General features: G+C 50.2%; 12 protein-coding genes across 12 annotated transcripts; 5 read left to right on the forward strand and 7 right to left on the reverse strand.

Annotated features, from left to right (window-relative positions):
* Positions 1-15: 15 nt before the first annotated feature.
* Positions 16-1,494, reverse strand: BCR37DRAFT_350034 (uncharacterized protein; the record flags this gene model as incomplete). The annotated part of the gene is made up of 1 exon (XM_040867975.1): positions 16-1,494. The coding sequence occupies one exon, from the start codon at positions 1,492-1,494 to the stop codon at positions 16-18; it is 1,479 nt and encodes a 492-aa protein (XP_040723645.1).
* Positions 1,495-1,622: 128 nt separating this feature from the next.
* BCR37DRAFT_381987 (Alpha/Beta hydrolase protein) lies at positions 1,623-3,442 on the reverse strand. Its single transcript, XM_040869780.1, has 3 exons — positions 3,107-3,442; positions 2,975-3,062; positions 1,623-2,930 (listed from the first exon to the last, which is right to left on the reverse strand). The coding sequence occupies exons 1-3, from the start codon at positions 3,353-3,355 to the stop codon at positions 1,690-1,692; spliced, it is 1,578 nt and encodes a 525-aa protein (XP_040723646.1). The 5' UTR covers positions 3,356-3,442; the 3' UTR covers positions 1,623-1,689.
* Positions 3,443-3,845: 403 nt separating this feature from the next.
* BCR37DRAFT_388624 (uncharacterized protein) lies at positions 3,846-5,210 on the reverse strand (the record flags this gene model as incomplete). Its single annotated transcript, XM_040870648.1, has 1 exon — positions 3,846-5,210. The coding sequence occupies one exon, from the start codon at positions 5,208-5,210 to the stop codon at positions 3,846-3,848; it is 1,365 nt and encodes a 454-aa protein (XP_040723647.1).
* A 1,546-nt stretch (positions 5,211-6,756) lies between these two features.
* On the reverse strand, positions 6,757-8,079 carry BCR37DRAFT_388625 (uncharacterized protein; the record flags this gene model as incomplete). The annotated part of the gene is made up of 1 exon (XM_040870649.1): positions 6,757-8,079. The coding sequence occupies one exon, from the start codon at positions 8,077-8,079 to the stop codon at positions 6,757-6,759; it is 1,323 nt and encodes a 440-aa protein (XP_040723648.1).
* A 909-nt stretch (positions 8,080-8,988) lies between these two features.
* On the forward strand, positions 8,989-9,963 carry BCR37DRAFT_370294 (WD40-repeat-containing domain protein; the record flags this gene model as incomplete). Its single annotated transcript, XM_040868327.1, has 2 exons — positions 8,989-9,200; positions 9,324-9,963. Exons 1-2 carry the CDS (start codon positions 9,034-9,036, stop codon positions 9,961-9,963), a joined length of 807 nt encoding a protein of 268 aa, XP_040723649.1. The 5' UTR covers positions 8,989-9,033.
* Positions 9,964-10,009: 46 nt separating this feature from the next.
* On the forward strand, positions 10,010-10,810 carry BCR37DRAFT_394361 (uncharacterized protein; the record flags this gene model as incomplete). Its single annotated transcript, XM_040871457.1, has 1 exon — positions 10,010-10,810. One exon carries the CDS (start codon positions 10,010-10,012, stop codon positions 10,808-10,810), a length of 801 nt encoding a protein of 266 aa, XP_040723650.1.
* Positions 10,811-10,939: 129 nt separating this feature from the next.
* Positions 10,940-11,161, reverse strand: BCR37DRAFT_332727 (protein-tyrosine phosphatase-like protein; the record flags this gene model as incomplete). Its single annotated transcript, XM_040867072.1, has 1 exon — positions 10,940-11,161. A coding segment is annotated over one exon (222 nt), but the record flags the coding sequence as incomplete, so codon positions are not given.
* Positions 11,162-12,646: 1,485 nt separating this feature from the next.
* Positions 12,647-13,294, forward strand: BCR37DRAFT_350120 (SprT-like family-domain-containing protein; the record flags this gene model as incomplete). The annotated part of the gene is made up of 1 exon (XM_040867981.1): positions 12,647-13,294. One exon carries the CDS (start codon positions 12,647-12,649, stop codon positions 13,292-13,294), a length of 648 nt encoding a protein of 215 aa, XP_040723652.1.
* A 5-nt stretch (positions 13,295-13,299) lies between these two features.
* BCR37DRAFT_349950 (uncharacterized protein) lies at positions 13,300-14,466 on the reverse strand (the record flags this gene model as incomplete). The annotated part of the gene is made up of 1 exon (XM_040867968.1): positions 13,300-14,466. A coding segment is annotated over one exon (1,167 nt), but the record flags the coding sequence as incomplete, so codon positions are not given.
* Positions 14,467-15,480: 1,014 nt separating this feature from the next.
* On the forward strand, positions 15,481-17,020 carry BCR37DRAFT_349955 (cytochrome P450; the record flags this gene model as incomplete). The annotated part of the gene is made up of 2 exons (XM_040867969.1): positions 15,481-15,585; positions 15,632-17,020. 2 exons carry the CDS (start codon positions 15,481-15,483, stop codon positions 17,018-17,020), a joined length of 1,494 nt encoding a protein of 497 aa, XP_040723654.1.
* Positions 17,021-17,305: 285 nt separating this feature from the next.
* On the reverse strand, positions 17,306-20,631 carry BCR37DRAFT_381996 (glycosyl hydrolases family 31-domain-containing protein). Its single transcript, XM_040869781.1, has 2 exons — positions 17,516-20,631; positions 17,306-17,469 (listed from the first exon to the last, which is right to left on the reverse strand). The coding sequence occupies exon 1, from the start codon at positions 20,570-20,572 to the stop codon at positions 17,693-17,695; it is 2,880 nt and encodes a 959-aa protein (XP_040723655.1). The 5' UTR covers positions 20,573-20,631; the 3' UTR covers positions 17,306-17,469; positions 17,516-17,692.
* BCR37DRAFT_394366 (uncharacterized protein) lies at positions 17,326-17,584 on the forward strand (the record flags this gene model as incomplete). Its single annotated transcript, XM_040871458.1, has 2 exons — positions 17,326-17,469; positions 17,516-17,584. 2 exons carry the CDS (start codon positions 17,326-17,328, stop codon positions 17,582-17,584), a joined length of 213 nt encoding a protein of 70 aa, XP_040723656.1.
* Positions 20,632-20,695: the final 64 nt, after the last annotated feature.

The following is a 20,695-nucleotide window of genomic DNA, read 5'->3' on the forward strand; positions in this document are numbered from 1 at the left end:
AGCAGAATAGAACCCCTAGAAGACCGTCCCATCCGAGAGAATAGCCAAAGGACTTCCACGCGTATTAGGTCGTTGCACCTCTGCAATCTCCCTACCGGCCTTCCACGTACCAGCCTCCAACACCTGGGGCAATGACAAACTGCGTTGGCCCGATAATCCGAGTTTCTTGTTGACTTGCGCATGCACAACATCCAGCAAGCAAACCGTCATGGCACGCCACTCAACAATCACGTCATCCATCGGTTCAAACGTCGGTACAACCTCGACACTTTGTTGGCCTGGTAATTTTGCATTCTGCTTGAATTGTTCGAGTCCACGCTCTGCTGCTTCTCTGCGTAATGTCAAGACACCCAAATCAATGAATAAACCACCATTACGGTATTCTGGCAGTCCTGTGAGGAGTCCTGCACCGGAAAAGTGAATCTTGCTGAGTGCCGTCATAGGCTGCATGAGGGAATAGGCGAGCCATTGTGAGAGTTTGTGGAAGGGCACGATTGATGCATGGGGAGGAGATGTTGGGAGACGAGAGTATGGCCATGCATCACCCAGCGAGTTGCCATCGAGGTGAGTACGTCCAACTGGCCAAATTGATGCAAGTCCCTCCATGAGTGCAGACCAGAGTAGAGTGACGGGTACAGAAGTCCCTTCTTCGGAACGTAGACTAGATGGGTGTGATTGAAGGTAGTCCAAGAGATGGCCCGGCCGTGCAGCTGTGCCAAAGAGCTCTGGACTCTGCTTGAGTGCATGCGACAAGCGCGATAAGAGCGACGTTCTTCCCTCTAAGCCGCTCATTGGGTTTGATTGTGTCACCTGCAGACCAGAAGCCATCCGCTCAGGCGTAATACTTGCGAGACCCTCTGCATCGACCTGCATCTTGTTGTGTGCATTGGATGAAAAAGCACCGCTTGTAAACATCTCGAGCGATGCGACAGCAAGTCCCTCTGAACGCCTGTACAGTCTGCCATTCTCCGCCTTGTACGACCAAGCATTGCCAGCACCTGCATCCAGCAGTACAGAAACGAGAAACAAGTCAAGGACGCGACGGGTTTGTTCTTCTTGTGGTACGCCGGACCACGCTGCCATCATCTTTTCCACGCGTTTTGCACCACCGACATTGAAGTGTTGCCACCGACCATGCGGCGGTATACTCGTATGATCACTCCCATAATCCCGCTTGATGATACTCACAACGAAATCAACGACCTCGGGGATCGCCTTTTCATTGAATGTGAAGTGGGCGAGGTTGTTGCGGGCCGCGTAGACTTGCGAAGCGCGTGCACGGATGGAGGGTAGAGATTTGAGGTAGGCGACTGGATCTACCTCTGCAGAGGGGCCTGCAGGGACAGGCGCTTCGGGGATCGTGGGGGTTTGTTGTTGTTGCTGTTGCTGGCCATTACTGGTCGTGGGCCGTTGCGTACGCGACGATGGAGCAGCAGGAGTCGATGCAGCGGGTGAGGATGCCGCTGCTGGTTTCTTCTTGCTGAAGAGGCCCATGGCTCCTGTCTGTTATCTTGTTGTGTAGCTGGTCTTGTTGCTTGTTTCGCTTCTGAAATCATTTGGCTGAATATTGCTGAAATAGTTGACTCAATATTGCTGAAAAGTTGACTCTTGTGGCCTAGATCTCGAGGAATATAGCTGTTACTGACGACCTGTATATCGAGATATTGACGAAGTATATAAAAGAAACAGCTAAGACATCAAGACCTGTCCAATAGCCAGCATACGATCCCAGTCTTCATCCTTCTCAACACTTACACTACCATCCTCGTTGAAGCGACGATACTGCTGGACATTGGTACAGCCCCAGTCCCTGGAGATACCCTCATCTCCATCATTCTGACAGACAAAAGCCTTCCACGGCTCAAGCCAATCGTGAACCGCTGCCACCTCCTCCCCTGAGAAGCCAAGCTGCTTTTGATACCACCAGATTGGCTGGCACATGCCATGTGCAACACCCATGGATTCAGGAACACCAAGCTGTGAGTAGAAACCCAGCCGGTACGCAACACGATACCGATGAATCGATGAAAGTGGCATACCATGCTGTATGAGAGCATGGATGAAGTGTCGTTGAGAAGCACGTACTTGTGCAGCAGCAACAATCGCACCAAATACATCTTTCCACCCTTCAACATCATCCTCATTGGCAGACAACGTATCCCTGACATGCTCCATCAATGCAGCTGCTCTGTCAGCCTTGTAGTAGTTCTCAAGCTGTGGCAAGAATGTAGCACGAGAAGTCGGTGGATTCACAGCACGATACGTCTGTTCCTCATTCTCCGTCTCACCTAGCATCAGCTGGATCTTGTGCTCTTGTAGCCATGTAGCTAGATGTCCTGTTTCAGCGAGATTCGCAGAACCTGGCGGGATGAAGCATTCTGTTCCTGAACCATCCGTCCCAGGCCGGAATGTGTGATGCTTAAGGGACAGCAACTTGGCCGCCAGATCTGTATCTTTGATCTTGCGTAGTGCTGCAAGACGCTCAGACATCTCTGTTGCAGTGATATCGAAGGCAGCACAGAGCTCATCCACCTGGACATCCACTTCAGCGGGCATTTTCGGCTGTGCAGACAGTGCATTGGAGTACATCACTACCCGCTGAAACAACGGCTTCTCGTCTGGCTTTTGCAAGCAAGCATAGTGTAGTTGATTATGCACAGAGTTGGCACCGGCACTCAATCCACTCAATGTGACTTTACTTGGATCACCACCAAAGAAGTGGATATTGTCTCGAATGTACTCCAATGCGCACCGTTGATCGAAAAGGCCTGCATTGCCAGGATGTCCCGTGCCTGCAAAGAAGCCAAAGACATTGAGCCGATAACCAATACTAATAACGATTGCATCGAGTTGCAGTCCATCAGCAGAGACTAGGAGTGTCGGATCAGACATGGGATCGTGATTGGGGCTTCCGACCTGTAGCCAACCACCTAGCCTGTCAGTATTCGACCTTGAAGCCATAGAGAAGCCCTACCGTGAACGAAAACAAGACATGGCCAACCATCTACAGGCGCCTCTCGATCAGGTATCCATATATTGAGCTTCAGACAGTCTTCACTCATCTAACCGTCAGCACCGCTCTCCTTCCCAAACATTCAAAACTGACCGTAGATCCAACAGGAGGATGTCCTATCGGGGTATCACCAACAAAATACAACGGTTGTGGACAAATCGGCCCAAAGACAGTACAATCGACATCTCCGTACTGGTATTCACGCGGTAGTGCGCGCGGCTTGAGGAAGCGGTAGTCGCCCGTCGGAGGCAGTGCGTATGGCACATTGAGGAATCGCCTGACACCTTGATGACGGGTACCGGTGAGTGTCGACCCACGAATGCAGACAGTCGGGCTGGCCATATCTATGGTCTTTGCACGGGTCAACCTAGAACGAAGCCTTGTGCCTCAATGCACTGGCTCGTCTGCTGGGCCTTCAGTGCCTGTACGCATATAACCGGCATTGCGGGGCAGAAATCTCACGGCCGAAGAGTTGCATCGGACATGCTGCCCAAAGCCAGGTAGCTGTAGGAACCTGGTCCAGCATGACACTCTATGGACCTGGTATGGCTCTCCAAAGGATCAAGGCCCGGTTCTGGTATGAGACATCAGAAAGCTTCTGCCGCTGGCCAAGCTCCACTCCACTTAGTATCTTTCAGATGGCGCACATGTGCATCGACCAAACTACTGTATAGATGGACATATGATAGGTGGTCAGCAAAGTCATCCCATCATTCATCAATCGGCATTTCAAAAGGGAACAGCTATAGTTATAAATTTGGCTAAAGATGCTAGCTGAAGTCACGCCAACAGCTTGGTTGACCATCCTCTGAGAGCAAAGGCTTGCAGACATTCATGCAAGGTTTTGGTAATGCGCCTCAAAATGATCACGGTTCCACTGAGGATCATCCAAGACTTCCCTGAGCTTTTCGGTCAACGGTACCAATTCGGGGTTGTTCCACTCCATGATAACGCAAATCTCAGTGAGTGTCCTAATAGCTTCCTGCCCCCGTTCATATTTCTTTCGAACAATATCAGGGTCACTCTTATACAGAGCCGAAACTCTATCATCAATCTCTTTCGTGAACGAATTCTTCCCACGTGCTCGAGTGCAACGGAGACCAATCTGGTTGGCAACCGATCCTTCCGTGCCATGCTTCGCGTAACTGACAGTGCATGCGAATACGCCTTGCGCTTGGCTTGACGACCCAGCTGTAGAAGAAACATCCTGAAAGCTAACATCGCAGCTAACAGCCTGTAATGCTGTATACTGGTGATTCACCATGAATGTGATTCTTTGAACGATAAAAACAAGTTGAAGAGATATACGGCCATATTGTTCAGCTCGCGCATTGGCAATAAAAAGGTACCACGGCTGCGACCTGAATACGCTTGGCGAGCTCAGTCGGCGATCAATGACAGTGTGAGCATGACAATCAGGTGATCCTAGGTAGGTGGGTACGCGAGTTGGAGGTCCCATGATTGCCGTAGAATATGGTACTTGGCGGTAGTAGTTTGGGTCCTCTTCCGGGTTCCATGCAGGTGGAAACGGCACAAAATTTGGAGTCATAAGCGTCAAAAAGCCGTCATTGTGCTCCATAATCGACTGTATAACCACGTCTACTCCGCAAGAGCAAGCAAGAGGTGATTCGTAGTGCCAGAACGGGTTGTTGAACTTGATATCCCACATATGTGGCTCTGAGCGTGTATTGTGTGCGCCTGGAGGTGCATTGAGATCGATGCCAACTACTTTCTGACAATAGTCAGGGCCGCTTTTCGCCGTTCCATAAATGAGGTCGCCAATGACATCTGCACAGACGTTTCGACAGATATCTTCAGCTCCTGTGTTGGGCTGCCGGACATTGGGGTCCCAAGATGCAAAACATTGGCCTTTGTATTTCTCCCAGAAACGCGGATCCATAACGGGCTCATCCGTCTGGAAGCTGTGCGAAGACGACGACGACTGAGAGCAAGAGCTTTGGAATGGCAGCGGCATCGTTGCGAATGCGGTGAACTTGGCCTGCACACAACGTGCAGCCTGCGTCTCAACCCCGAAAGATAGAGTCCAGAGGAGCAAAAGGATTGGAAGACATCTGGCTTGATGGCGATAGGAGGCACAACGAGTGCCGGTCTGCATTGGGTCTGATAGTCGTTGAACGATGAAGCAGCTGGAGGTGTTGGCGATTGAGTGAGCGGAAGAGAGTTGAAGTGCTGGCATTATGAATCAACAGGGAGTAAGATGATCAAATCCGCTTGCAGCTCTTGGGTCTTGGCGCATGAAACTGATTGGTCTCTGACAGAAGTGATCATACAGATGCTGATTTGCCCCTCGTCTTCCTGGTGCGAGAAATAATAGTGTCAGCATAGGGGCCCATTACCCGTTTGGTTCATTTTAGTGAGGCTGCCATTCAGGCGTAAACAGAGGACCTCCCTGCATGGGCAGACCTCGATCTGTGACTCTTGATGAGAGCTATACACATCTTCGTCGATTGACATCAACCGTAGTGACGACTTGACAGCTGCCTGACAAGTGTTGGCGCCACTGTCGCCTTGCATAGCTGCCGCTGAGTTATAGAGCATACTGACTCATTACTGAGCAAGACTGAACGATTCAAGCAGCTCTTCTTTGATGATCTTTGAGGCTAAGCAAGCTCTACGAGCGGCTTTCAACAGCTCAGACTCAGCTTCCTGCTCAGCTGCAGCTGCAGTCGTCGTCATCAAGGTCGCAAATTTGGAGCCTTCGCGTGAGTCTGAAACTTCTTGAAGTCGTCACGTCGGCGTTATCCTCCATAATAGTCCATATGCACAGGATCACCTGGTTCCAGATTTGACGAGCTCACTGCTTCAGAAGCTCATACGCTTATAGGCTCAACTGAATACTATCTTTTCAAATTCTTGTTTGACTGCTGCAATATGCCTCATGCTTCCATTCCTTGCCAAGCCAATGCACTTTGACTATCTGTACAATTGTCACTTCACTTCGCTCTTCCTTGTACTTTACTTGCTCTCTTGTGCCTTTCAACGGTACCTTTAACCTTGCTTCACGCCTTCTCTCAAGCAGAAGAGTATCACAGCTTCCTGCGCAGTCTCACACGCATCCTCGAGCTTCCTGCCTAGGCATACACAAAGTAGCTCGCATACAATTGCAAGGGAATACAAGAGAGCGCATGTCACCTACATGAACCCTCGTGTGTATCAATCGAGTTCTACCACCGAAATATAGCTGTGTGCTATAAGCGATCTGGAATTCAAGCGTACATGGTTCAACCGCTTTTTGGGGCATCTCCTGACTGCACTGACTGTTCCCTGTACTATTCCAAGCATGAACAACTTAGGGTTGACGAAGACATTCAAATCACATCGATTGATGAGGATCGGCTCAAGTGGTCCGCAGACGGCAAGCAGGAGCACACGCACAAGAAGACAGTACGCGTACGTCGATTGGTCTTCGATTGTAGCCAGCTGTCTGCCTAGATGATGCTCATCGAGCAGAGCCACTCGGAACCTAGCCAGCTGTAAGAGATCGCATGTCAGATAGGCAGCCAAATTACGCTCATTCAGCGCTCACCGTCCGATATGTACGTTGTTCGTGCTACTGGCCATCTCTTCCGCGCATGATCCGTACAAGATGCAAGTCAAACCCCCAGTTTGCCACCTTTCGGGCAGGGAATGTGTCTACAATGGCAAGCAAGAATGAAATGTAAACAATACTGCTTGGGCAATGGCAGATAACAGTCATAGTCTATAGAGAAAAGCTGACTTACTCACAAATAATTCTGCGGGAACTTATTCAAAATCCGAGCTGGTTCTGGTAGCCATGCTTGCTCGCCATAGTACGATCTGTCGAAGACATCATAAACGAAACCATCCGGCAGCGGTAACGCAACACAGAAATCTTTTTGCAATTTTCCCTTCTCCGCAAGTTGCTTGACAGCGGTGTCAGATTTACGAAGATCGCTGATTCGTTGCATAATGCCGTTCATCATTGACTCGTCGCTGTCATCTTGTGATTGACAACAGAGGCCAAGTCTACCATCGACGATCAGTCCATCTCTCGCGCGTACATGATTTCCGTAGTTGATGGTGCATTTGGACTCGTCAGTTGCATAATCAGAGCTCTGATCACCTGCGGCAAAGAGGTTGACGAATTCGGCATCGCAGTCAATTTCCTTTTCTTCCCTAGTCTCAGCAGAACCCTGCACAAATTCAAGCGTTTCTGGTCGCAATGTACGAGAATTTCGATACCAGGGAAAGCGCATGAGCGTCTTCTGCGAGCTCAAAAAGCGATCAATCACGTCTCCAGCGTCACAACTGGGAAATCCAAGCCGCCATCGCGCATGATGTGGCAGTCCATCCTCTCCGTTCTGGGAAGAATGCGCCTCCGGTTCAGCTTCAAGATTCAGCAGTTTCATAGCCGTTTCTTGTTCCAAGACAGAGTGTAAAATCACCTCGGCGCCGCACCAGCAATTTGTATCACGACCCTCGTCAAAAGGGTCCATGAACCACAAGGGATTTTGAAACTGAACGTCCCATTGAGGTGCAGGTAAGGCTACAAATGGCTCGACTTTTTGACAGTAGTCAGGAACATTCCTCGCAATACTGTAAATCAAGTCGCCAATTTGCCTCTCGCAAGTTGTCTTACACACGTGCAATGCTTCCTCTTCGTTACTGACCGTAGGACCTCCAAAGGTACCAAGCCATGCGCTCGAAGAAGAGAAGGCTTGAGAGTTGGAGCTTGAAGCTCCTGAGTGCCCTGGTCGAGGGAGACACTGCAAATCCAGAGCCCCGAAAGTTTCCGAAAGTGGGCAAGCGTATGGGATAGAATGCACGCTCCAGACCTGAAACTTGACTTGCTTACACTTGTCGGCAGACGTGGCAGACAAAAAGATGATATCCCATAGGAGTAGAGTGAGCAAAATGACTTTTGCGCAGGGCTTGAAAGAGCCTAGAAAGAGCTCACTTGGCATCAGACTAGTGTGTCGCTGTCTCTGTTGTGGTAAACGGTGACGATGGAGCAGATGGGAAGTTTCTGTAATGTTGAAAAAGTCGGGAGTGGTCAAACCTGCTTGTGAGGCAATCACATGCATTGAGTGTAACTGCAGGAAAAACGTCCCGGCTAGACTGGGCAGGAACAGAAGCCGTAGATGGATGATGTGACGACGCATTAGTCTTGTCAACGCTGTGCAAGAACGAACATGAATAAGAGGTCACCACTCCATAGGCGTAGAATGAGCAGGGCGACTTCTGTATGGGGTTGAGAACAGCCTAGATGACTTCCGCTTAGGGCCAGAGAGGCACCCTAGGCCTCGGTTCCGGACGCGGCGGCTGAAGGAACTTGCCAAGAAGTGCATGGACGATGTGACATGAAATTTGGTCTGTCAAGTCACTGGCAGCGTTCAGGGGCTATCATGAGAACCGGAGCCAGCCGAACCCGATGTCGCCCGGGGCCGTTGTCGGCTGCCGGCCAAGCAAGACGACTTGACTGTGACTATACATCACCATTGCGGCTGCTAGAGAGTGTCTCAAAGTATAACAACATAGTCCATTTGCAAATTAGCAAAGCCAGCAAGCAGTCGAAAATCTGACGGGCGAAGAAATAAAACAAGAGGGTGACCTTGCTTGAAAGGCGACGAGCCATATCGGTGTGAAGAAAAGCGAACAAGGCTGATGACCTTCTGAGTGAAGCCAGCCGTAAGGTTCTCGATCGGATCACAGCATGAATGCCTGATCGTCAAATAGCAAGAAACCAGGTAGCATCACTCACAGCTGCTGTACTGCTGCAGCGAAGACTGTGAAGTCTTCGACAGCGATGCAGACGAAGCCCAGTTGTGCAGTTGTGTAGAGATGAGAACAGCATCAATTGGCAGAGAGCACTGTTCCGCCATAGCTATGTACTCACAGTATACCTGTACTACCTCTAATCAATCCCGCAGCGTGCGACAAATTCAGATGGAGCCGGAAGTCGCACGCCAAAATCTACGAAATCTACGCGCAATAGCTGACTTGATAGCATCCAGGCCTTGTGCTGCACCGGCCCTCCCATGGCCCTCAACTTCCTCGTCTCTAATGAACGCGATGGTCATATCGGCGACATTTTCGCCGTCAGTGCCGCTCCAGATGGCGCGGTACTCTACTCGGCCGGAGCAGATGGCGCATTACGTCAATGGAACGCTGAATCACAGGAGCTGCTCAGTACGCATGATGCCGCGTTTGCTGTGGGTGGAAACGCATTAGCTGTATCAACCGATCTAGTGGTTGGTGCAGATATACTGGGAAAAGTCCATATATGGCAACGAAGCGATATGACTTTATTGGCTGCGATTGAGTGCAGGGAGGATCCACTCTGGCGTGTTGCATTATCACCTGATGCACAGACACTGGCGTGTAGCACTGCCTCTGGTACACTTCGTGTCTATGGCCTAGCATCTCCCATGACAACACCAACGCTGGATGCGACCCTGCCAACGCGTTCGCAATTCGGGATGTGTATCGCGTATAGCCCTGATGGCGGTAGTATCTGCACAGGTCACAAAGGCGGTGATATTTATCTATTCGATACGGTTGCAGGGAAACTACGACATACACTTGCTGGACAATCAGCAACCGTACGCGCTGTTGCCTTTTCACCGGGTAGTTCCCTTATTGCAGCAGCAGGCGATGGACCTTGCATCACTATTCATGATACACGATCCGGCGAACAACGTAAAAGTCTCTTGTATACGTCTGCACAGCGCCAATCAGCCATCACGAGCCTTGCTTGGAATCAAACCGGAGAATTGCTACTGACGGCAAGTACGGATGGGAAAGTCAAAGTCTGGCATGTTGAGCGTGGCGAGTGTCTGTGCACACTGACGGAGAGCACAGGCCCTGTCTTTACGGCCTGTTGGGCCAAAAGAGGGAAGCTGGAAGGGTTTGTCGTGGGTGGTGCAGAGTCGAAACTGCGATTTTACCTCCCAACGACCGCGACATAGACAAAACACACTCGGTAGAGGTCTAGAGAGGAGGGCCTATGTGGAAATGACGCGTCCGGTGGATGGGCTCTTGATAGAGACAGGCGGTAGCGCGCATACTCGCTTTGATAGCTACTTCCCGCCTGAACAAGGGTACAGCAACACAGCTGGACACGATGCAACACGATCTACTAGGCAAAGCAATGATGAAGAAGACCACCACGACCTTGACTTTGCCTCACTCCCCTTTCCCGCACCGCTTCATTCCCTTCGTAGGGATTTCCGCGCACAAGACTTTGATGCAGATACATTCCTCTGCCAACATCAAAAACACGGCCAACTCGATGATCTCCTAGCTGAGCTACGGGCGCTTGCAAGACAGCTAGATGGAGAACTCACGGCGGGTGTACAGCGTGATTATGCATCTTTTATTCAATTGGGACAGACGGATGCGTCGAAGCTTGTGGTCTTGCAACAGGGCGCGTCTGCGATACGACAACAGGCACAAGTATTGGCAGACGAAGCTATGAAGGAGGCAGAAGAAGCAGATGATGTGTTGCGGCAACGGGCGGTGATTCGAGAGATGAAGGCAGCGGCACGGCAGCAGCTTTGGTTCTTGAGGGGAGTGGATGAACTTGCATCTATCATGGAAGATGGAAGGTTGGATGAGGAAGGGCTGCAGCTGGCCGTCGACTTGGCAGCGCGACTTCGACACCGTGAGCCCAGAACGACCGTCCCAGCAGCAACAACAGCTGCGTTTGAGGCCTTGCGACAGAGACTCGTGGCTCGACTGCGAGAAGCGACGCAACAAGGCTCTGATGCAGACAAGCTCCGTCATGCGCAATTCATACGCCGACTCTATGCGTAAAATTACAAGGCTACCTTCTACAATGCTGATGCCTATGCCGAATTAATGCGACCCCTTGGCCAATGACTCCTTCCACTGCGTATACTCATAACTCCCCTTGAGCTCCCCTCTCGTTGCGCCCCATATCTCAAGCTGCTTGCGAAACCCTGGATTCGGGTCTGCAATGGGCCGGAAGCGTTGGATATATCGAATAGCTTCACTAGGATGATACCGCTCTGACTTCATCACAAAAGCGGCAAGAACAGTAGCAGAACGCGAAATACCTTGTTCGCAATGCACCAGAATCCGATGGCCCTCGTCAAGACCATACTGGATGAATCTGAATGTATCCTGAAAGTGATCCAAGAGATCAGATTGCCGGTCATCATCGACATCCAGCACTTTATGCTCGATTTTGAGATGCGCGGGAAATGACAAGTCATGGGGAGGGCAGACTGTCAAGATGCGTGATATGCGCTTTGATTCAAGAAAGTCAAGGTCCCGAGCAGACTTCAAATCGCCAAGGAACAGACCCGGTTGTATTTGGTCTGCAGGCCGTGTTTTGACGCCGAGATTGGTTTTATCGAGCAAGTCTAGCGCATGGTTGGCTGCTTCCTTATCGAATCCAGATGCCATGTGTGCATAGATACCGCCGGAGGTATGGCCGTTTGATGCCGCGGTGGGCGAACCAAAGGGCGGACTAGCGACTTGTTGCGCATTGCCCCAGTATTGCCTGTGATGGTCGCTGTGACAGGCGAAAGATTTGTGGTCTGGGTGAAGCTTTGATCCGTGAGCTGCCATGACTATAGTACACGCAGATGATGCTTCTATATGTATAATGGCTGTGAGTACAAGTAAAAGTTCAGATATTTAGTTCTACTTTACGCTCAAGTCCTGACGTCGGGATCTCAGCTGCAGACTGCGCCCAGATGTGGCTGAGCCTGTCAGACGAGAATAGATGGCGGTAGAGGTATGTAGATTCATGTGTGGTATGCTGTATCGTCGCTACCGAGTATCATGAAACTGTGAGGATATACCTTCTTTCTTATTAGTCCAGTATACTTTGTGACTTCCCCTTTCGTTGCTATTTACGCTTCTCAAAACAATTCAACGCAACAACTGAGGCCTACAAGCTACAAGGGTCTGCATTACTGCTACTGAGCTGGAAAGAGCTGCATGCATTCTAGATAATAGCAAAGGATGGCTGTCCTCCGCAGTCCTGTTACAGCACGCAGACCACCAAGAATCCTGTCTGAGAGTGACGAAGAGTCCTTGACGGCATCTCCAGCTGTAACAAAACCTGCTTCCGCTATCCATGAAGACAATTCGCTCTACTACTCTTGTGATGAAAAGTCGCATGAAATCATGTACATTGATTTGTCAAGCTCAGAGGAAGAGGATCTTGCTCCAGTCAAGCTAGCACCAGCTAGACGCTCCTCTCCTTCCAAAATCATTGCCATTGACAGTGACGAGGAGGAGGAAGAGGAGGCGACACCATTTCTCGCCTACTCACCACCCCCCAAATCTGCAAGAAAACCTCTTGCCATCTTGCAGAACGACTGGACAACACTGCCGAGCTCGACTCGACAGCGCAAAGTGCCTCAGTCACCCTTGCGCGAGCATGATGCCGCCTTTTGGGATGAGCAAATTCATACCAAGTGGGTCAAACAGCATCTTCCTGCTTCTCCCAGTAAATCAGTTGCGTTGCCAGCAACACCTTGTATATCGCCCAGCAAAGCCCAAATGACGCTCGAAGCTCGAGAAAAGAAGCAATTCCTCGCGTCTCGAGAGCAAGCAGCCCAGGCATTCCTAGGCCGCTTTCTAAGCTGCATGTGCATGACCACAGCCGAAGCAGCCATGCACACACTCGCACAACCCATCACCATCATCTGGAGTAAGACCCTCAATACAACCGCTGGACGCGCCCTCTATCGCAAATCCAGTAACATTGCAGAAATTGAATTATCCTCCAAAGTCATTGATTGCCAAGCACGTCTTGAAGCGACTTTGGCGCATGAGCTGTGTCACCTTTTGACGTGGATCGTATCGGTTGATTTTACGCACCCACATGGTAAGGCCTTTAAGAAACATGCTGCAGTGACCAAATCCCGCATGGGCATCACTGTATCCGTCAAGCATGATTACGAGATTGATTACAAGTATCAATGGAGCTGTATCGAGCCGGAGTGTGGGAAGATCTTTGGCAGGCATTCCAAGAGTATTGATCCGTCCAAAGTGTGCTGTGGTGCTTGTCGTGGAAAGCTGATCCAAGTCAAGCCCAAGCCACGATTGCATACAACGAGCCTGGAGACACCTGCTCGAAGTACGGATGGTCTGAGCAAGTACAAAATATTCTTGCGTGACAACATGGATAGTGTCAAGGCATCCCATCCAGGGCTCAAATATGCCGACTTGGTCAAAATCATTGCAGCGCAATATCAAGCGAGCAAGCAGACATCAGAAACGCTCAAACTGCCTGACATAGCAGCTTTGAGCTTGTCGTAGAAGCATTAGATTGGATCACCATGGTCATTCAGCTTTGCCCAAGCAAAATAGCCACATCCAGAGCAGTCTGGTCGTTTGTCGCCATCGCAATGCCAAAAATAACGTCGTCCACGATACCAACCGTCTTCTGCAGTTGACAAAGTGTCTTTCGCTTCACTCGCTTTGACTGCACATCGCAAGACGACTTGTACGCCACACTTGCATGTATGCAGCTTATCCGGTGTGAAGGCAGGCCTGTATTGCCGATAGGTAATGTTGATTCTTGAGTTCCCTGCTATCGCATGTCGATCTAGACCAGCACTCGGAGACGCAGTCAGAGAGTGTTTGTAGTCTTCCTGGCATCGTGGACCCATGATGAATAGAGAATTATGCGGTAGCTTGACGATATATGTCAAAGACACTGTTGAATCGAGCGTTTGTGTGGGCTTGAGACGGAATTCGCGTGCGACACCCAATGATAGACTTGCAATACAGGGGGCTGGGCCAAGGTAGGTGAGTTGATCTGAATGATACCCTACACTGGAATGCCGACCATCATACAGATTGCTAAAAGCGACATTTGCTTGCCACCTGTCGTCTCCTTGTAGATGATCATGTTGGTGCATCCAAGTATTCGTCACTTCGTTGATGATGCCATGCGCTTCCGTCATCTCCCTTGGGAAGACTCGGATATCTGTCAGCGGCTGGCCATTATACGCGTAAGCAGCATGTTTCGAGACATCTTTCTCTGTGGGCAGGTAAAAGCAAGAAACATGAGGACTCGTGACGGTGCGGTCAAAGAGCTTAAAGTAACCCTTCTCCCAAGTTTCTCCTTCCTTTAACATCCTCCGAAGAAGCGCATTAGCGAGCTGACTTGGCAGGACATTCAAGATGAGCGTGCAGGGTAGCGGTGAAGCTTCAATCTGTTCTCTCGTCTTTAGCTCGACAATGGTAGCTCTACGCTTTGCAGGAGCTTCGGCCGTGTCATTCCATTTGAGTTGTGTGGATGCAGATGGAGAGAGTCTGCGTTTGAGAGATGGTTGTGAAAGAGCAGCAACAGTGTCGGCAATATCGCCATCATGCTTGTGAAGTGACTCGAGGAGGTCATCAGCCGAATATGTCTCGAAGATGGACAAGAGCAGAGCTAGCTTGCTGTCAGTCTCTACGACGTCGCCTGACATGACAGCTTGAAGTAATACAGGTAATATAAAGGGAAAGAGCTAGCTGAACTGAAGATACATGTTCTTGGTGTTGGATGTCGAGGGCGACGGGCTCTTGATGCTTGTCGACAGGCGTTGCCGTCGAAAGCTAACCCTATTCTGAAGTGCATCCATATAGACGACGAAGCATGATCGCCTTGACGCATTCTGAATTCTTGACTGATTCAATGAGTATCATGGGTTCTCTTGAGCGTATTCCTCTCGTCTTGGCATACCTGCGCAGACGGGTCACGAGTGAGAGAGCGTAGCAAACCTGCAAGACTTGCTCCACGGCACATTACCCCTGACACCACATGCATAAATTCATGAGAGCTGTAGCGCTTATCATTGGTGTTGGAAATCTAGCAAAGTCAGTGCGAAATCATGCATTGCATTGCCAAGATGACTAAATGCGAGGTGGCATGCGACGAGCTGCAGCTTCAAAAGGAGGAACAGGGGGCGTTTAAATTTCAGGAGCAGCTTATCAGACAACAGTTGCTAAGTTGACTGTAAACGTCAAAGGTCATGTAGATCCTAGCGCGAGATATTTCGGAGCTGTTGTAGAGCGATATGTTCGTCGTAGCATAGCATATGCAATTGCAACATGGCTCGTGACCTTAAGTAGGTTGCAACCCGAGTCAGTCTGTATCAAGTAGCAGATATCTATATATCTGAGAGAGGATAGTCATCGACCGCGCAAATAGCACGCGCTTGCAAACGGTGGATCGAGATAACGCAGTCGCAATCGAAACTGAACATGCGTACCATCTGAGTCCGGCGTGGGATTCAGACCAAATGCGACGCTGAGTGCAGTGCACGCAAGGTTACTACTCAGTAGTGCTACGCTGCAGGGGCTCTTTAATGTTGCAATTGTAACATTGTGTGCATCATCACAAAGCGAAGCTTGATTCAGGCTATTGACGCTCGTGCTCCAATATGTTAAAAGCAGCTCGCAGCTATCTGGCCACCGCGCTCACTGTCATCTTTCTTGCTCGCCTGCTCCCGAGAATGGGTTTGTTAGCTAGCCTTCTGCTTAGTCCATGGACCTATCTCATCTGCTTGGCAGTCGCTGTTCCACTGCTATACTTGATTGACCCCCTGCGCATCAATTGGGTAAGGAAGACGAAGAGCTCAACGATGGTCAGCTGACAAAGCAAAGGTTCCTGGACCACTTTTAGCCAAAGTCTCACCGTTATGGCTCTTCTGGCAAGCACGAAGGTACAGGAGGTACAAGGCTGTTCATGCTGCTCACGCCAAATACGGTACTTTCGTGCGTATCAGTACTGACCATGTCTCTATCGCTTCTGCTGAAGCCATACCACTGGTATACGGTCACGGCACAGGCACCCTCAAAGCTCCGTATTACGATGCATTCGTATCCATTCATCGTGGCCTCTTCAGTACGCGTGATCGAGCAGAGCACACACGAAAGCGGAAGAACATCTCCCATATCTTCTCCCATCAAAACGTCCGCGAGTTCGAACCGTACATTCATGCCAACCTATCACTCTTTCTCAATCAGATGAGTACCATGGTGACTCATGCAAGTGATCAGATTGCTCGATTCGACTTCTTCCCTTGGGCAACCTATCTGTCATTCGACATCATTGGCGATTTGGCATTCGGTGAGCCCTTTGGCTTCATCAAGGCGGGTAAGGACCATAACGACGCTATTCGCATCCTCACTGATCGTGGTGAGTGGTCTGCAACAGTGGGTACCATGCCTTACATCAAGCCATGGACACCTTACATGGTATGGGACTCCTTTTTTCCCAAGGGCCTAACGGCTGTGAAGGAATTGGGTCAAATTGCCATCACTGCAGTAGAGAAGCGTCTCAAGAAGGGTTCAAACAGACGCGACGTGCTGTCCTTTCTGATCAACGCGCGCGACTGTCAGGGCAATCCGATGCCAGATAATGAACTCAAGGCTGAAGCACAGACACAATTGATTGCCGGCTCCGATACGACGGCTAATGCACTTACTTCAATCATTGACGTTCTCTGCCGCAATCCGGTTGAGTACGAGAAGCTCAACAACTCCATCGATGACATGATGCAGCAAATTGGCATTGAGCGAGATGACGAACGACTTGCAACGCTTGCAGAAGTGCAGTACAACAAGGAATTAATCTCTTGCATCTGGGAGTCTTTACGCATCCAGCCAGTCTCAGCCATGGGCCTTCCTCGATCAGTTCCTGCTGGTGGGCTTGATGTTTGTGGCAAGCACTTTAAGGAAGGAACGGTCTTGTCTGTCCCAGCCTACACGATTCATCACGATGCAAAGCGGTTCCCCGATCCTTATACTTTCAAGCCCAGTCGTTTCATCAAAGACCCACCAAGCGACAAAGAGTTTGTGCCTTTCAGCTATGGTCCTCGAGCATGTGTTGGGCGCAACGTGGCTCTGATGGAGTTGCAGACTGTCTTGGCCAACTTGCTTTATCGATTCAAGTTTGAGCGACAAGATGGCAATAAGCATGCTACTGTGTTTCGTGAGGGCTTTATCTTGAAGCCTACTGAACTGCTTGTCAGCATGACTCGCCGTTGCTGAGCTATTTAACAATCTATATATCTATTATATGCTTTATCTTTTTGCTATAGTGCCTTCATGATTGCATACAGGGCAGTATATGATTCTAAGCATCATTGCGATACGGAGTCACCGACATGTGCAGCCTCAGCCAACCTGCTGATCACGATCTAGGCCTTCTCCTCGACCAATTGCCGCTGCCTAGATAACGAAAATCTGGGGTAGATGTCTACGTCATTGAGTATCTGCGAAAGTACATAAGCAGACTGACATCCCTCAATCTATAGCTCAGCATCTGCCATCTAAAGAGCTTCACTACAAGAAAAATGTCTAGCCCAACTGCAAACTCAGGAGTGCCTACTGGCACCAATCAATCTGGCCGCAAGCTCAGCTTCGGTGCAGGCAACGATGGTCGCGGGGGTGCCTACTTCAGCGGCCTCGAGAAGAAGCGACGTGGCTCGCAGTCACAGGTACGCTAGAGATGAATTGAGTACTGCGCATCTGCTAACGATCTAGGCTGACGCTGCAAAGGACATGTTCCGCAAGGATTCCATCGGAGACGCCTGGTCCAACCTCTTCAAGTGAGCGAGCAATTTTCATGCCTATCAATGACGACCGAATGACTCTCCTTTTATAGCGAATAGCAATCGTGACTTTTGACATCTATCCTGATCGCTATCCTCTGATGAGTGTTTAGATGAGCTCGATCTGCCAATCCTGCGAAACGAGCACGGCAGGATCACGTACGGCCAGTACTGTGCGACCTTTGCCCAGCTCCTTCACCACATCCACCTCTACCTCCCAGTCTCGCCCACCTTGCGAGACCTTGGCGCGTGTCGCAGCACCAGTGTATCCGACCAACAACACCTTTTCAACACGTACACTCGTAATGCTGTCTTCATAAGGCCGCGCCTTGTCCGGTTGCTGGTGCGTGTTTGTTGATGAAACCCGGTTGCCAGCAGCTGTGAATTGTCGCAAAATGTACTCACCCTGCTCATGCCTGAATGTCTCGCCATCATCCAAGTACAACGAACCAGCAGCATGACCTTGCTTGTCGAATGCGACAACCAGTGTAACGGGATCTTTGCGCATCAACTCGCTTGACCGACGTTGTCGGTCTCGTCGTGTAATGATATGCCCGCCGTGCATAAAGACTGGGTTGTAGGTCAAATCGGGCACCTCAATGGTATGCCGGCCTTTCCCTTGTGTCACATCAAACGTATGGTAGCAATAGTAAGGCTCATCATCTGCCAAGTACAAGCTGATGCTTGTGGCATCCTTCTTGACGACTGGGTGATGCAGCAATCCGCTGTCTCCAATAAAGTATTGATCTTGCACTTTAAAGCCAGCAGCGTCGTCTGGGAAGACGATGAAGTGAGGTCGCAAGACCGGCATACCCGTTTGGCTTGCTTCATAGAAGGCCGTATACCACGTCGTCAGCAGACTGTAGCGCAACACGATTGCTTTCCGAATGATACTTGTGTACGGCTCGCCAGCAATCCATGGTTCTCTGCGTTTCGTATCGATATGCGCATGAGCCCTGAAGAATGGGTAGAATGCACCAGCTTGATACCAACGTGCCAACAGGTCTTTGGGAGGATCATCAAAGAAGCCACCGACATCGGCGCCTGAGAAGGTCATACCTGCAATGCCATTGTTGATGTTGGTGGCAGTTGCTGATTCAAGATGTTCCCATGTTCCCATATTGTCGCCTGTCCAAACGGCGCCCCAGCGTTGCATACCTGCCCAGAATGAACGAGAGAGGATGAAGGGCCGTTTTGGCTCTTCCTTGTCACGCGTTTTGAGACCTTCGTAGGTGCTCTTAATCATCAATGTCCCGTAGATGTTGTGCAAGTCGCGATGCTCCCAACCGTCTTGGTGCAATGAATCCCTGTGCATGGAAATATCAGGCCCTGAAAAGATGGCAGGCTCATTCATATCATTCCAAACATGTAGATTCGACTTGGATCCCTCAAACTTGCTTGGCTGGAACCAATTGGCCCACCAGCTACATGTCTCTGGTTTCGTGAAGTCTGGCCAGACGGAGAGACCAGGCCAGCATTGGCCTTCGTAGGGATTGCCATCTGCATTCTTGATGACGTGCTTGCCAGAGATGGCCTCATTATAGAGTGGGAACTCAGTGTCGACCTTGATGTGCGGATCAATAATAGCAACAAGTTTACGCTTGGTTGCATCCAGTTTATCCATCATTCTGACAGGATCGGGGAAGAAGTCCTTGTTCCAGGTGAAGTAGCGTTTGCCGACCGTATACTCCACATCGAGCCAAATCACATCATAGGGGATATCATGCTTGTCAAAGTTGGCAGTGACATCGAGGACATCGACTTCAGACTCGTAGTTCCATCGACACTGATGGTGGGCAATGGCAAACATGGGCGGTAATCGTGTGAATCCAACCAATTCACCAAAGCTCTTGTACAGGGCAGGTGCAGTAGGACCCATAAACACAAAGACATCAAGGAGACCTGCTTCTGAGACCCAGTGGGTTTGTGTTGACTGTGATTGTTTTGAGAAGCTGAGCGGGTTGTTGGAGGTTTTTTGTATGTCAATCCACGTTTCTGCGCCATTGAGCCAAAAGATGCCCACGTCCGAGCCTAACTTGTGTGCTTGCATGAATGGAATGGATCCATACAAGGCCATGGGACTGTCATACTCGTACTGGAAGACATCTGTGTTGTACAGTCTGTAAGGATCGGAGAATCCATCAGGACCGCCAGTTGTTTCTTTCAGGGACAAGGTGCCGGTGTGTTCGGGGATACCATAGACGTCACCATACTCAACAAAAGTGATATCCAGACCAAGCGACTCGGGGCCACGCGGCTTGGAGTCTGGCCGACCATTGAAGTCTTCCTCCCACATGCCTGTCAGGTCTTCACCATTGTCATCGAGGTTGGATGGGGCGTCTTCACCTTCAACGGCTTCCTTGGGTGTTGTGCGAGGACGCCAGTGTTCCATGTTGAGCAGTGCGCGGTCATTAAAGACAATCTGGACTTCATCGCCGCGGAGAAAGAAGACTTTAAGTGGAGCATGCTGAATACGCACACTGTAACCAACAACAGGTCCATATCGAATAGTCGTAACGCCCTCAGCCGTGTTCATCTGTGTGACACTCGTATCGACATCGAGCCCACCGACAATCGTGTGCTTCTCCGCCTGATCGTATCGCGCTTTGTTGACCCGTTCTTCCTTCCCACTAGGCAGAACAATGTCTAGATCGCGTCGACGCTGCTCATCCAGTGTAAATCGCGCTACACCGCTCTTGAGGAATGTCATCTTGAGCGGTAATGCAATTGGATCGCCCTTGACCAGTGTCTTCATGACCACGCCGGAAAGCACACCTGCTTTGAGTGTGACTTTGGCTGCATCCAGAGTATAAGGCGATAAGGCATGACCTGACTGTTGCTTCTCAGCAAAGGCCTTGTTGCGCCTACAAAATGAAGATTGACTGCATGTCTTGAAGTCTTCGTGTTTCACCATCTCTACAAGCCCTGCAAGGAGCAGGAATAGAGAGAGGAGGCTAAGTAAAGAGGGGGCCACGCCTGCAGATTTCATGGGCACTGCTGCAGGTGTCTTCTATGCCCCGGTGTAGGTGGTTGGGTGTCTTGTTCTCGTTGACGTCGCAGATTTGAAATTTGGCGCTGAAGACAAGAGAACAAGGGGTAGAGCCTCAGTAGA

This window comes from Protomyces lactucae-debilis (assembly GCF_002105105.1).
Source record: "Protomyces lactucae-debilis strain 12-1054 chromosome Unknown BCR37scaffold_16, whole genome shotgun sequence".
NCBI classification, from domain to species: Eukaryota; Fungi; Ascomycota; class Taphrinomycetes; order Taphrinales; family Protomycetaceae; genus Protomyces; species Protomyces lactucae-debilis.